Source organism: Podarcis vaucheri (assembly GCF_965113315.1).
Source record: "Podarcis vaucheri genome assembly, chromosome: 15".
NCBI classification, from domain to species: Eukaryota; Metazoa; Chordata; class Lepidosauria; order Squamata; family Lacertidae; genus Podarcis; species Podarcis vaucheri.
Window position 1 is genome coordinate 17,736,313 of NC_138753.1, and position 15,837 is coordinate 17,752,149.

General features: G+C 47.6%; 1 protein-coding gene across 7 annotated transcripts in view; it reads right to left on the reverse strand.

Moving 5' to 3' along the window:
* Positions 1 to 232: 232 nt before the first annotated feature.
* Positions 233 to 15,837, reverse strand: part of ARHGAP32 (Rho GTPase activating protein 32) — a 199,896-nt gene continuing 184,291 nt past the window's right edge. For all 7 annotated transcript variants that reach the window (XM_082201334.1, XM_082201335.1, XM_082201337.1 and 4 more), the window contains 7 exons: positions 15,203 to 15,348; positions 13,508 to 13,709; positions 11,472 to 11,617; positions 10,869 to 10,943; positions 9,652 to 10,530; positions 7,907 to 8,943; positions 233 to 7,057 (listed from right to left, as the gene is read on the reverse strand). In XM_082201334.1, the coding sequence (XP_082057460.1) occupies positions 4,811 to 7,057; positions 7,907 to 8,943; positions 9,652 to 10,530; positions 10,869 to 10,943; positions 11,472 to 11,617; positions 13,508 to 13,709; positions 15,203 to 15,348 (4,732 nt within the window). In that variant the 3' untranslated portion in view covers positions 233 to 4,810. The remainder of the gene's footprint in view (positions 7,058 to 7,906; positions 8,944 to 9,651; positions 10,531 to 10,868; positions 10,944 to 11,471; positions 11,618 to 13,507; positions 13,710 to 15,202; positions 15,349 to 15,837) is intronic.

A 15,837-nucleotide genomic window follows, 5' to 3' on the forward strand; every position in this document is an offset into this window, starting at 1 on the left:
GAAGAGTGCAACCTGCTCTGGAAGGAGCGGCTTCCCTTGCACTGAAGGGTCTTTTCTAAGGTCACTGAGGCTACAGGTACACAACAAAGGCGACTCAACCATCTACCAGCAGTAGCTTTGCAGCATACCTGCATTATCTGTCACAGACTTCTGAGTGCCCCTCGAACTGCAGGGCCCCACAACTGACCCCCATCCCCAGCAATGGAGTGACAAACACACAGACACCACCAAGTAGGTTTTAACCTGGCTTCATTAATTGTTGAGTTGTACATCTGACTTTTGTGGGACTGTTAGGTTTGTTTGTTTTAATAGCACAAGACACCTCAACTCTTGATCATAGCATTACAGTACAAATTAAAAAATAAAAAATAAAAATAAACCGAGCACACCCGCCCCTTAACAGTGTGGAGAAAATGAGAATCTAAGTATTTACAAGGAATGGGTGGGAGTGCCACAAAATATTTACATGAAAGAGCATGAGTTCATCGGCATATACATTTTACACCAGTTTTCACACACAAAAGTGTAAAAAGAAGAAGAGAGAATAAAAAATAAGACACTATATAAATTAAAGAGAAGAGAACACTTGGAGATCACCCAAGACTTCCCTGGGATGGTTCTCTCATGTGGCTCAAAAATGACTCAAGTTTTCCACAGCAGGAAAATAAACAGCACAACAACCATTTCTTGTTCGTTTTGCACTGGAACTACGCACTAGAAAACTTACTGAAGACACTGAAGTTACTGAGCACATGTTAAACTCTTCCATGCCCATCGCCTCAGTTTCCGTAGCACAAGGGTCTGGAGAAAATGTCATGCCGAAGCCACCTTTAGAAAGGAAAACAGAAACCCAGAACCTACCACTCTGTTCCCTGACATATAATGTCACACTGCAGTCAGTCAACACTTTTTCATCAACGTACCTAAGGAGGTGAACTGGGGCCGGGGTGGGGGGAGAGTATGCAAGGGCCCAAAACTCGCTCTTCCGAAAGGGATCAGAGTTCAAAGTGGGTTTTGGCTTTGTGTGGCAATTTCTGCCACGGCTGTGCAATTCTTGATGAGACCCACCCCCACCCCCTCTGAGGAATAAGCCCCCTCCCCGGTTTTGTCTGCAAAGACATAGGCACAATGTTTTCACTGTCCTCTGCATAAAATTTTAACCTGATTTTGAGGGGAGTGTGGCTGGCAGCTGCTGCCTCTGCGCAACTACCCGGCTGGACAGGACAAGGAGATGCCTGGGCCAAGAGAGGAGCTGCGTGAGGTGGGACACCGGGGGGTGGGGGGTACAGTAGACGAAGAAGCAAGGACAGCAAGAGGAAGAACTTTACAGAGGAGGAGCAGGAGGAAACAGGTGCAGACTGGGGAGTAAGCAGGGTTAAGGAAGGAGGAACCAGGAAGGTGAGAAGTACCTGCTAGATCTGCTCAAGGTGCCTATCATGAGCAGGACCTGATTCCCCTCTGAACAGACAGGGAAACTCAGGACTTAAGGTGCATGCACCCTAACTGTGGGGGAATTCAAATCTGGATATCCAACGGTGGAAAAAAGCAAGCTCCGCTGAAAGTTCAGCAAATGGCAATTAAGGTAAAGGCAGTGAGTGACAAAAAGGAGCAAGAACCTGCCAGGTGAGGCCAGAGGTCAGGTTGCTACAGGTGACAAAGGGCTGGAATTTATGGCTGATTTAAGTTGAATTCCTCATTCAGCCTGTCTTCCCTTGCAGGCATTCCTCTACTCTTCCACTGGTATGAGAGGTTACCTGACCACTTCCTTCCCGCTTGCTATTCCCTCTGTGGTGAGAGCAGAGCTGTGGTTGGGTTCAAACACACAGAAACATGGAATGGGGCAAGAGACTTTTCTCTAATGGTTAGAGAGTCCCAAAATTAACCACAGCACATGAGAAGGACTGCATAGTTAATTTTATGGCTTTCTTAGGTGAGGGGAAGAGGGTTTTGTTTTGTTTTTTAAAGGTACCAGCTACTCGAGTGGCAAAAATGTACAAGGAAAGAGGGCGATTGTCACTGCTCCTTCAAGCTTAGGAAACAGTTCCGAATTTAATCGCTTCCTTTTACACTCAAGGCTGTACTGCCACACCACTGCACAACACTTTCTGGACCAACAGCCTCCAAGTCATGTTGGTGATTAGACACAAACAGAGCCAAGTGAAGTGGATTAAGCGAGGGGTGATAAAATTCAATGTCATGATTTTGAAACTGCTCTGACAAAATGGTCTGGCTAAGGGGACTCGTATGCTGTTTAAGCACTGTTATGGGAATTACAGAAAGTGGTAGAATTCAAAATCTGACCTGTGTGGGCACTTTATCTCTACAGGGGGATGAGATTTGTGAGCTGAGGGAAATTTTAGTGTTTGCTTAGGGCTGCCACAATGTATTATGATTTACAGGAAGTTGGCTTGGTACCTGGAGGGCAGATAATGTAAGGCTGATATATGGAGAGGATACAAGGAAAATTAAGGCTTTCATGAAGACAGAGGCTTGTCCTGTAGCCCTCGCTACCTGAACCTCAAAATATTCTCAACATAATGGGATGTGCCTGCTGGAACTCTGGACAGAACCTCAACAGAGAGCAACACAGCCATTGCAAGAGGATGAAGAACTTAACATGGCTGGATGCCAAAATCAAATGGACTTCGGGAAAAGTCTGTGCAGGCCACGGTAAGGCTTCTTCTGCTACTCTGCACAAAGGAGGACAGCTAATTTGATTGCTTGCAGAAAGCAAAGCAAGCTTGCTCCATACAACTGCCAAACTGGAATGGTCCTATTTAGAGATTTTTCCTTTCAACTGCAAAACAAAAAATGTTTAACTTCCTTACCAGGGCAGGGGGGGCGGAGGCTGAGGTAAACCTGGTTCACAGTGAGTTTTCTGGCCACTAAATTTATATTTAACACAGTCAGGAGCAATGCCCCTAAAATAAGAATTACCAAATCATGAAAATAATCAAAACCAAGAGAGACAAGCTATTCTTATTGTAACAACCCCAGACAAAATTGGGAAATCCAAAGAACAAAATGACAAGCTGTCTTTGAGAAGTGCTTTGTGCCCTGTAAAATATTTCTCTTATCATTTTAAAGATGGAATGCTGTTGGACAAAAACTTCAGTTCCAAGGTGGTTTGATCCAATTCCTTTCTTCTGGTGCTAGCGGAAAGGGCCTAGGACAGAGAGATGCCCCAGCTGGATACTTCTTCTGGACTTCAGCCCTGCTACAGAGCTTCGTCGTTCAAGAACAAGAAAACACACTGCACCTTGGGCTGGGCTCTGGACAATCTGCATCTCATTTCAAGGTCGTGAAACCAAGCAAAACCCACGGCGTCTTGTCTGCTGGAATGTCACGTGTTTCCATGGTGGCTGCATGGCAAGAGCCTTCATTGCTCTGACTCTTACAAGGTGAAGTGGGAATCCTGAGGCATCTATTGGTTCCTGTTCCAGCAAGGACAACACATTTAAGAAGCACTGCATATTCATATAACTTCACTAGAAAAGCAAACTAAAACGCTATCTTGCTTCCACGGGGATCTTTTTTAAAAAACAAAACAAAACATGGGAGATAACAATGCACTGATGCATCAACGGCAGCGTGTGGAGAATCAGCAGTCTAAATTCACAGAGTGGTTTGCCTTACTGACATGATGAGGGAGGTGCATATGGTGGAGGACTTGGTCACTAAATCCACACTTACATGCCCAGGCCTTTGTCATGACTCATAGAGAACCAGCAATGATCAGGGAACCACCAGGCAGAACTACAGATTTACTTTGTTAACTGATGATGGAATGATATGTAGCAGGGAGGTTAAACAGCTTATCTCTCGCAGGCCTGCCTTGTTGAAATTCCTGGGCGGTGGGCCAGAGCCCAACTCTTCTGCCACTTCACCCAGCAGAAAGGGTCTGCTATAGGAAACGCACTTGCTGTAAGAAGCTAAGAAATGCAACTCTCGCTTATCAAACCAAAGCACCATTTACAACAATATCAATGCTGAGTTTCTCTCTCCCCAGACCCCCACCCTGGATTTCTCAATATTTGATGAAGTAGTTTCTTATGTGTTTTTTTACCTTTACCTTTTAAGAAAAAAGAATTTACCTGGGCAACACCTCTTTCCCAGCTACCAGTAGGGTCACATCTTACTGCTATCAATGGACATATTTCTTATCAGGTTGGGTCTAAGAAGCACTGGAAGAACATTTTAAGCAGAAAGGTACCATTGCTTTAAAAATAAAATAAAATCTGGGATTGCAGAAGGGAAGAAATAATGCGAAATAGTCTTTTCCCAGAGTTTGGTGCATTAAGCCTAAAAGAACCACATTAAAATATTTACTAAATCTTGCCATTCAATAAATCTCTCTCTAGTGATCACATACAAGGGAAGTTTACCTGGAGAAGAAATGTCTGCATCATCCTATCAATACATACATCATGCACAGGGCTCTGAAGCAAAGTGTCAAAGCTATGGGAAATGCCACTGTTCAAAATCTAAGGAAAGTGAGAACCATTTACAGCATGACCCCTGAATCTCAATCTCTGTTTCTGCGCTGCCTAGAGACTGATTTTATCTTCGAGGTTAACAAAAACCTGCAAGACTGCTGCAACCTACTTTTTAGACCATGTGAGATAAAACTATACATTTACGATATAAAAAACAGTAAGCGGCATGGGGGCTGGAGGGGAGGGAGCTGAGGGGCACTAATGGAAAGGGAGTTGCTTCGATGGGGTACTTTGTGTGTGTGTATCACTGAAAAAATAAACCAGTCCACTGTCCAGCAGAGGCTGCTTACACTCTATACCTTCTGCCCCGGAGCTCACTCTGCATGGATCTCAGTCTCGGGCCTCTGCAGGCAGAGCTCTGTGGGCAGGAATGCTCCCTGTCCCAAGGCTGTGGCGTAAGTCCTACTATGTGGATGAGCCAAGGGAGGGACCAAGCCCCCTCCTGCAGCATAACCCCCTCTTTGGTGCTGAGGCATGGTATGGTAGTCTTCCAAGTTATCATACTGGGACACCACCGTCATAGTGCTTTGGCGCTTGCCAAGGGTTTGGTACGGGTAGATGAGGGCAGCGTCCCGCTCTATGCTCTCGGGGTGCTGGAGCCGGAGGCTGTGGCTCCGTTCCGGCTTAGGGGGTGGTGCTGCGGGCTGTCCGTAGTGCTCGCCCTCTTTAAAGCAGTCCCGGGCGTGTTTCTCAGCAGCGGCAGGCGGCCTGGCCCGATGTCTCTCCATATCAGGCCTGTCCTCTGCCGGCTTCACCTCTTTGTGGTTCAGTCTCAAGGCATCGTGGCTGGCTGGGGCGTACTTCCCACCGGAGTGCTGGTACCCGGTGGATTCTGGTGGTTCCTGGTGGCCCTGTGGTCGGTAGTCAGCATAAGGGGGCCCGTTTTTAGACTCCAGTGGCTGCCTGTGGCTGGCTTCATGGGGCAGGTGCATCCTGTGCTCAGACGAATTGCAACCCGCCTCATGCGGCTTCCTGCTCCTGAGGCTGCTTTGCTTTTGAGGGAGAGATGCTTTCTCTGACTGCCCATTCCCATAGGTTCCGTGATAATGGGTTCTGTCCACGTCCGGTTCTGGATGTGGCACATAATAGCGCTCCTCCCCTTCAGGGGCCACTACTTTGCCCGGATACTTCCCTTCCTTTCCATCAGCAACCGTGAGGAGTCCAGTTTTCCCAGGATCGGATTTGCTGCGCAGGTGAACGACGTCCACAGTCCTCAGCTCATCCTGCAGCAGAGGGGCGACATTGTCGTACTGGGACATGACAGGCCCTTTCACTTTCTGGCGTGCGCGGCTCTCTCGGCGAATGGACTGCATCCGGTACTTCTCCATGTCCTCCAAGTCCCAAGAGACGTACATGGGCTTGGCATCAGGCGCAGGCGGCACATCCCTGCTAATGAAACTGTGCTCCTTGCCCGCCAAGTGTCCAGCGAGGCCTCCTCGGGGGTAGGGAGGCAGGCCAGGACAGCGATACAAACTTTTGGTCTGCAGTCGGGAGTAGGACGCAAAGTCTCTGCCCGGGAGTGGGTGCAGCGGCCTCAGCCTCATCGTGCCATAAGGGTCCAGGTCATAAAACCCACCATCGGCCGCCGAGTAGCAGGAGGGGCCGGAGGAGCTTGAATAGGGGCTGTACCGGTAATGGACCCGCCCGTTCTCAAAGTAAGGCTGCAGCTGAGTGACATGGTAATCTGTGTGGGGCTGATATGGCTTATATTGGTAGAGGGGCCTTGGGCAATACAAGGGTTCGTCGTCAGGAGGCACCTCGGTGCGGGAGATGGGGACTGACCGGATGGCTGAGGGAGCAGAGACGTGGAGTGAGTGCACTCTCCGGATGGAGGGGTAGGGGGGCGTTTCCTCCACGTAACTCGTGCTCCTCATGGTGGGGCTCATGGAGGACAAGTATTCCACTCGGCTGCGAGGCTTGGCGTGATGGACGGACGCGCTCTTCCCTTGAGTGGCGTAGGTGTTGTACCTGGGGCCCATGGACGTGGGGGTCTCCGACAGCGAGGGGTAGCCAGGGTGCTGCTCAGACTTGCTGTGGTAGAGGTGGGGCGGGATGCTTTCAGCCCTGTACTGGTGGGTGGATGTTGGCTTGTGATGCACGTAGTTCTCCATCACGGGGGGCTCGGGGGAGCTCTCTGGCTTGGAGTGGGAGAAATAGGCAGACTGAAGAGAGGTGTGTTTCGGAGGGGGAGGTGGGGGCGGAGCTTCCTCCACGGGTGGCGGCAGCGTGGATGCAGCCACAAAGGAGTGGTAACTGGCAGCATTCATGGGGTCCACGTTGTTGGAATGCATGGCTGCGGCAATTTTACTCTCCATCGTCCTCACGGGTGGCACCGGAGGTGTAAATCCATAGGAGGGCTGAGCTGGGACTGAGTCAGACCTCAGCTGCAGTGGGGGGGCCCTGGCATTCTCTCGAGGCTTTTCCAAGTGGCCTGGGTGAAGCGTGACATGAGGGGTGGCGGAAGTGCACTGGATCGTGGCACTGCCCTCGGTGACGAAAATGGGGGCTGGCTCAGCTGATCTAGGCTCGGGCAGCTTCTCAGGAGGTGCCTCTCCTCGTACCTGGTGTGAGAAAGAACAGCAAGCGTTAGTTGTGACCTCAGCACACTCTTGAGCAGGACAGAGACAGACTTTGGTGACAAGCTGAACTGGTTTCTTTAACTGGAATGGAACAACTTCACTGACCCTGCTCCTTACTGGGCTCATGGGAGTGGGTACAAGGTCTCCTTCACAAGCCCGGCAATATGGGCAAATGACTCCTTGGCTGGCCGGTGCAGTATTCTCTGCTCCCCAAGCACAGCAAAAGTTCACATCTGGATCTTAAGTAGAGCTTGCACATTCTTTGCTGCCTTTCAACAGGATTGCACCACTACCATGGCAAAGGAAATGAAACCAGCTAGAGACTGGAAAAGCTCTATCTCAAAACACATCACAATCCAAAGGCACCAGTTGTTGTCTATGGAAGGAAAAAAATTCCTTCCACCCCTCTGTAAGTAATTACAGCTAGCAGGCAAAGAAAGACCACCACCTGCTGCTGAGCTTGGCTGCTACATGTCTGCTTCCTTTGTTATGACAACCCCAAGCATCAACCGACTGAAAGCTGACGTTCTCTATGGCTGACTTTCCCCAAAACCTCTTTGTCAAAGTTTTGCTATGTCTAGGAACTTCACTGGCAACTGGTAAAAAGTTATTAACCCCATCTCACCCTGCTGAGCAAATCCAACCATTTTCTGTCTTTGAGGAGAAGAAAGCAAATTTAAAAGCCAGCAGAGACAGGTAAACAGTGGTGAAGGCTGAGGATTAGCGATTTTGCCTAAGGTTTTCCCCATTAATCACGATGGGCATAATCTATTCTCCTAAGACTTCCAGGCTGGGCAGAGAGGGTGGAACAGGAACCTGTGGATTATTTACCTGACTGAATCCAGTGGAAGCTTTTGTAGCTGCAGCTGGGGCTTGCCCCACAGCTGGCTGATGGTCCCCTGGTCTGTGCACTGGAGCTTGCTGGCTGCCAGCCAGAGCGTGCTGAGCAGCCATGAGCGGTGCTTCTCCCCATGTGCTGCTGCTGCTGGTGGTGACTGTGGTCGGCTGAGGAGGAATATTTGGGCTGACTACTCCAGGATCCGTTTCTGTTGCTGCTGTCTGGTTCTTTATCATCATGTATGCCAGGACGGTTGCAGCTGTTTTCTCCCCAGCAGTGACAGGAGGGAACTGGGCTTTGTCTGCTGTGCAGACAGGAAAGTGGAGCTTGCTGGCATGAATTTGGGTCTTGTCCAAAGGAAGGCAAGTGTGGAGATGAGGGTTCTCCATGGGTATCTCTGCTGTAGGTGGTTCTGATTGAACTGCTCCTCTTGCACAGGGATGATGATGATGAGGTGGAGGTGGAGGGGGAGGAGGGGGAGGGTGTTTCTGGTCCTCAGGCGTAACAGAATGAGCAAGGTGGTGGTTGTCTCCCAACATACAAGGATGGAAGTGGGTGTGGTCCCAGCTCATGTTAGTGCCACTGTGAACATCTCCAGACATTTCAGGAGGGAGGAGGGGATGGTCCCGATTTCCAGGTGTGCCATGTAAGTGATTGCTGCCCTCAGGCATGCCACTGATTTGAGGTGCCTGGTCTACAGGTAACCCACTTCTGTGGTGCTCTCCAAGTGCAGCTGCCTGAAAAGTGAGCTGGTTCTCTGGCAAAGCAGCATAGAGGTGGAGCTTTTCTGGAGTGATGCCAGAACACGGATGGAACATTTCTACAGTTCCTCCGCTTTCAGTCTCTGCCGCACCGGTACAGTCAGAATGAACATCTGGCTTCTTCTGGGACTGAGCAGAGGCTTGTTGGGCAGACTCTGCCAGGGCTAAGGCTAGAATGCGTGCAGCGTTTTTCGGAGGAGGAGGAGGAGGGACAACAGAGACAGAATTGACTGGAACAGGATCCTGGGGGGAGTCGAGGGCAACTGCTCCTAGTGGGAGGAAGAGTAGAAAAACAAAAAGAAGAGAATGATTTACTTTATCCTGTAAGGAGAGCGAGAAATTCCTATAGACCATTATAAAAAAATAGATTCTTCCAACATTTCACAGTGGCAACTCCTTGGCGTGACAAAGTGCATCTTCTGTCATACATGCAAACAGGACAGCAGTTCGGCGTGAAAAGCGCAAGAGATTGTCTAAAGTTTCCTGTTGCATTCCTAGAGAGCTAGGCAGCAGATAATGCAGAAAGAAAAGGTCAGAACCTTTTGATGGGATCTTGTGTACAATTTAATTTCAGGGTACTTTTGGCCAAAAAAAGGTCCCTTCTTCAAGTGTAGCCAGATTTATTTATTATTTATTATTTTTTTTAAAGTTAAAAATAAAAGAGTTTATCAGGTGGCATATTGATTTGCAAGGACTGCAAGAGATCATTTCATGTTATGAAAGAGTGGAAAGATATAGGGATATATAAAATATTCAAGCATATTTTTTTTGCGATGCAAGGAGGCCGCAGAGAAGCTTCGGGTTCCTTCAAAGCTTCCTATTAGGACCCGAGCAACCTCCACATGCTCTGGAAGACACGCACTCTGGATTTCTATTACCAGATTGTTTTCCCCCCTCTCTTTTTAAAGGCACGCAGAGAAGCGAGAGAGCTGGTCGCTTGTGAATTTAAAGAAAGAATGGAGGAAAGCACACTGTACCTGGCTGTGTCTGTGCAGAAGGTACAGGCTTACTCTGGCTGCTGTTCAGGGGTTGCTCCACCTCTTCTAGAAGCTCCGGCTTCTTAGCATCTCCTTGACTCTGGAACTCCAGCTGGCATCCTTCGTTTGCTCTCCCCTCCGTGGCCTTCAAGGGGGACACTACCAGGTGGGGTGGGGACCTGCTTGTGGCTTCACTGGTGCCAGACATCCCTTTGGCCCAGTCTGGAGGACCTACACTCCCTGCTCCCCCTCCGATGACAACATCCGGCATGTGGCTGGGCATGGTGAAGGAGATGGGCTCCAACAAACTCAGTGGCGGAGACTTGAATGGCTTTCGCCCCATCTTGGGGGAGAAGGCATGGGCGACATTTTCAGAGAAAGTTATGGGTTTGGACTGTTTCTCTTCTGTTGGGCTCAAGTCCAGAGTGAAGAAAGGACTCATGGTCTTCTCCTGGTAGGGGGAAACTGGTTCTGAGCTGGTGGCGCTGCCAGGGGTGTGCGACTGGCTGCCCGAGTCTAGTTCCTTCTTAAAGGTGTTTTGCTTATCTTTGTTAAAGTCCACTGACTCCAGCAGGGAGGTGCTGCTGTCGAGACACTCAGACTCTGCCTTGGGTGGGCTGCACTGAAAAGACATGGGATCAAAATCCAGGCTAGCCACACCAATCTCAGGTGGGCTCAGGTCAACATCTTCTGCTGACCTTGGAGAGATGAGGGCTGGGACGTGGATATGCCCCTCATCCCCGTCACTCTCGTGGTCATGTGGCACGTTATCATAGGAATTGCAGCGGTTCCTGTTTCCCAGGAGCTCCCCATTAAAGGAAGCAGACAACGCATCACTGCTAGACCTTGGTCTTCGGGGTCGAAACAGTTTAGATTCACCTAGCAAAGAAGAGAGCAGATTCCCATTAATATAGTCATCAGTATATAAACTACAAGCAATGTTCTATTTTCTTCCACTTGTCTGTAACCAGAATAAAGACTGTGCTCAAAAGTTTGGTCCCAGAATCATTTCTTCCTTTGCCACACCCCAAACTATATCCCAGTTATTCTTTCTAGAACTGCTGTGAAATTTTCTGGGCTGGTTTTCTGATGGTACAACAATTCCATGGAATTGCTGCTAAAATCAGTCAGACTGATTTGGCTCATTAAGGAATGTATACAACTTCCCTCCTCCATCACAAAGGTGAATCAGACCAAAGACCTTTTTTCCATCTTACCATCTATAGCATGTAAAGACGAGAGGGACTCTTCACTCTTAGCTGAGCGCAGGGTCCCACTGTCTCCTCGCCCTCCTGGATAACAAAAAATATTTTTATGCATTTAATAAATGCGAACATATTCTCAGACACAGATATTTGGGGACACTTTTTATTTTAAAAGTCCTTAGAACAGGCGTAGGCAACCTAAGGCCCCGTGGGCTGGATGCGGCCCAATCGCCTTCTCAATCCGGCCCACAGACGGTCCAGGATTTTTACATGAGTAGAATGTGTCCTTTTATTTAAAATGCATCTCTGGGTTATTTGTGCGGCATAGGAATTTGTTCATTCCCCCCTCCCCCCCCAAAAAATATCGTCTGGCCCACCACATGGTCTGAGGGACGGTGGACCGGCCCATGGCTGAAAAAGGTTGCTGACCACTGCCTTAGAACATTGAGGTGATCTGAATCACAGTATTGAACAGCTTTCAAACTGTTCAAGATTAAAACTACAAGTGTAGCTGCTCTTTGATTGACTTCCCTGCATTCCACATGAAGTCAAAGTTAACGTTGCAATAGTTTCTGGCTTAGAATCTCTACTGCCCTGGCTAAGAGGTCCACATACCTGCAAGGGCTATTGCCTTCAATTCGGAGGGCTCACTTGGGTTGCGCTGCAGCTTCCGTTTGGAGAGAGAAGACGACTTCCCCAGGTTGAAAAAGGAGCGCCAGCTGCCAACAGGAGATTTCTTCATCTTACTGGGTGGTCTCTTTCTGAAGTGAGACAGCAAGAAGGAATTTGCACTTAACAGATTGTGAGAAATCTCTAATTGTGGCAAAGCATACCTGGCTGCAAAAAGAAGAAGAAAATCATCTACGGTAGTAACTTTGCTGCACATCCCTTACAAAATAAAGGCAAACATAAAAAGCCACTAGATAGGTAGATAGAGGCATATAAAGGTAGGGAGATAGTAAAGAATACCAGACTTTAAAACTGTGTCTGTGATCCAACTTGAGCAACTCAATGCTGACAGCACCCAATGCAAAAATGTCAGGTGAAGGACAGGTTGACAGAAGGATCTGCTTCCCTTACCCCTTCCTGCTCTTAGGCTCAGGTCTTTGGACAACCACAGCAAAGGCACCACTACTGAAAAGACCCTATCCTGTCTCACTGTTGGGATTCCACCCCATCACCTTGATCTGTTATAAACAACCATGACCTTTTTCAGAAATATGGTATAAAAATACTAAAGGTAAGTAAGAGCTGCTCTGCTGGATCAGAGCAAATGCCTATCTATTCCAGCAGTCTGTTTTCACAATGGCCACCCAGACACCCATTGTGAGAAGCCCACAAGCAGGACACAAAGGCAACGGTTAGATTCACACCCCAGGGATGTCACACACTTCCAAAGATATTGCTAGAAAGGGAGGGAGAAAGTGTCAGCTTTTTCCTTTTTTGGTAGCTGCCCATTCCATGTTTGGTGCCCTCTTATTTACAACAGAGGAGCAAACCAACCCCCAGTAGATTTGTGACCCATCAAGATTAGAGCTTCAAGTGCTGGCAAAATTCATGCAAGAGATTAATTTAAGGACTTTAAAGAGAGGCAAGCTTCTAAAAACCCCCATGCTTATGAACAGACCCCCCCACCTGCCACTCTATAACAGCCCCCCCTAGCAAGTGTACCAGGCAAGCAATGGGAGCAGTGGTGGTGGTGCACAAGCTGATTAACAATGTTTGCTCATGAAGCCCAAGGGTCTCTCAAGAACTCTCTCTCATGAGTTTTGTGCTAACAAACTGTTATGTAGGACATTAGGGAGATGGGAAGGGAGAAAATCCTTCCCCTCTTCTCTTTTCATGCACCCACCACTGCAGATCCAATCATCACTGACTGGCAAAGAAGTAAAACAATAGGAAGGGTGATTTGTGGGTAATGGGAAGGGCTTGTGTGTGTTTTTTTGTGTGTGTTTTTTGGGGGGAAGGGCTTGTGTTGATGGTAAAAGTAAGCAGTGATGGATTCTCAAATTAGCTCAGAAAAAAGGGAAATTGGAAACCGGGGGGGGGGGGGTGGCTGAAAAAGGCTCAACAACAAGAATTTTCACCAGAGAAGAAACTACCCAACCAAACACAGCCATAGGCAGGGTAGCTCTGGAGGTGGGATGACTACACCCCCTGGGAGGGAAAAGGCTCTGAAGACCCTGCCAATCAAGTTCAGGGGGAGGCATTGTCCTGTCAAAAGAATGTTCTGCAACCTCCAATCCAGAAAGAGCTCTGAAAAGCTTGCCAATATTTAGGAAAAATCAACATCTAATTTATCAATCGACCACCAACCACTAATTGAATAAAAAAAGTTACAGAATATAAAATATACTCACTGAGTGGCATAAGCAAACAAACAAACAAACAGCAATCACAAACTGTCTAAAACTGACACACTTAGGAATCTTTCAACAAAACAGCCAACAAAGACTCTGGAGATTGACCAAGTATAAGGCAACTCCCCCCGCCCCCAGCAAACTCTGCTATTGATAATTTGAAAGTGATCATTAGAAAGGCAATGCACAGCAGCCATACAGTCAGCTGCAACAATTCCCCTACGCAAGTCAGTCCTGTAGCTTAAAAGCAATAACAATGGGCACATGTCTTCTAAAGAAAACTGCCTCTACCTTTCAGATGGGAAGTCTATGATTGTGTGGAATTTTCCCTGCAGAGCAGCAGGTCCTTCACCCACTTCAATGTACTTGCTGTCTGCCACGATTGGGGAGTTTATCTGGGCCTGAGTTCTTGCTTGTGCTTCCTCCAAGGTGAGCAGCTTTGTGGAGGGCGAAGACACCAGCAGGGATTTTGGCCGTGACAAGGAACTGTGACCTGCCAGAAAAATGCAAAACAAGGGCAGATGAAGATAAGGCACCAGGGGAAGAAGCAACGACAAACCTGTGCAGCAGTTCAGGAGAGAGGTTTGTAGAGTACAGCACTTTGTTCCCTACATCCACACCAAAACAGAACATATGATTGTTTGGTACTTTGAAAGCACGAAAACAAGATGAATACAGGACCACAGTTGCATTACGAAACTTGCTTGTAGAATGAGAATAGGTTTGGTATGAGTTTAAGATCAGTTGATTTTTTAATGTTATTTTCCCTGCCCTTTAGATGACGCTTTAGTAGGAATAAGACTGGACTGACAACTTGCTTTTAAAGCCATAGCAAACTGGAAATTTGAAGCTCTCCATTTGCTTCAAACACATTCGGTCAGCCTACATGCCTCCCAAATGCAAACTGCTTAATGGACGTTGAATGCTCCTTGTCACATCACACAGTAAACGTGTGTGTGCAAGTTTTATCCACAAATTAAACCTAAGCCAGTACAATAATCAGGACAATTATATGAATTTCCACAGTCCATTTTCAAGACTAACGAGCATGCCAACTACTTTGTTTTCCAGAAGAGAGATTGCTTGGATAACTGAAAGCAGGACCTGCTAGAGATGAGTTAGGAAAGTCTGTGTGCAGGAGTCATGCTGGGCCCAGACGCAACCTCAGCCAACGAATCCTTTGATGGCGACCCAGACCTTCCAATGATTGACAACTCAGGTGAGTAGACAGAGCTCTCTGAAGCAAGCACTGATGCCACCTCCAGGGGATGCTCTCAAATAATCCTTGGGTTGGGTTGCCGACAGAAGAACCCCTGGCTGACTCAAACCTGAAAGCCCAATGTTGCTGCATGATTCTTGAGTAAAGGGCTTGTAAGCAGCAACACTTCTCAAGTGTAGAACGAATTCCGACACCTGCAGTTGGGAGGCCAGGATGCATCAGGCTGTGGTTGGAGCCAGTTGCTAGAAGCATTGCCATGTTGTGCAGTTTTCCCTACCCCTTGCCTTGCCCTGGCCTGCTTTCTTCTGGACCTCCTTAGTTGCCACCCTTTCAACTCCTGTATAATAATGCTACCTGCTATTAATTACTGGTTATCTTAAAGTTATTATTCTCTGCCTGTTTTCCAGCTTTTGCCAAGGGAAACAAAACTCGACACAATACCCTAGAGAGAATGTAAAACCAGAAGAGTATACGTCATGTGAAGCAAAAATTTGTCATGAAAGCTTTTAGAATTTAAAGCGCTATGATCAGCATGGATCATGACAGTTAACAGGGGTCACCTTCCTATGCTTCCATTTTATAAATTTGTTAAGCATCATTAGCTCGCAGTGTAGGGAGGGATAATAAGAGACAACAAAAAGCCCGCATTTCTTCATTTAGGCAGTGAAGTATGAAAATGACACACTTTGATGCCGCTCTATACATATTTTGCAAATTTTGGAACTCTTTGAATTTTAACCTGCTGTCTCTTCCCTGGGGAAACATACCTGCACTTTCTCGAATCACAGAGCTTAGTTTGGAGCTAAAAAGGACATCCACATGATTGAGAATGAATTCCACAACCACTGACTGAATTCGCACCTCCATAAAAGCAGCCGTTCCACTGAAGCAAGCAGATTCTATCTGCTTTGATCTAAGGAAAAACATGAGAGATGAGATGTTAGCAACAACCAAGCAGGGGGAACTCTGGATCAGCAGAATAACTTGATGTACAACACAACAGGCTTCTCTCCTTCTTGCACAAGGACAAACATTGTTTGGTGACTCCCATTCACAAAGAAGGCTACTTTCTTTGAAACTGCTGTCCTGGTTCTTTCTGAACTCCTTTGCTCTAATTAGCAATGTTCATACAGTGCCCAAACTGCTCTGCAAAAAACTTTAAACACTGCAGGTGGAGAAAGTTATTTGTCTAGGTGAGAATGGAAAGATGCTAATGGATTCATGAACTCTCCAGCTACTAACAGGGAAGCAAACTTATCCTTGCAATAAAAGACTGGAAAAGGGGGGTATTTCCAATGATGGAAAGACAAACTGTAAAAGTCTAAAAAGCAGCCGCACTGTGCACACATTGCTGCAGAGCCTAGGGCCTCTGGCTTGCACACCCTCTCCTACTGCATGTTGA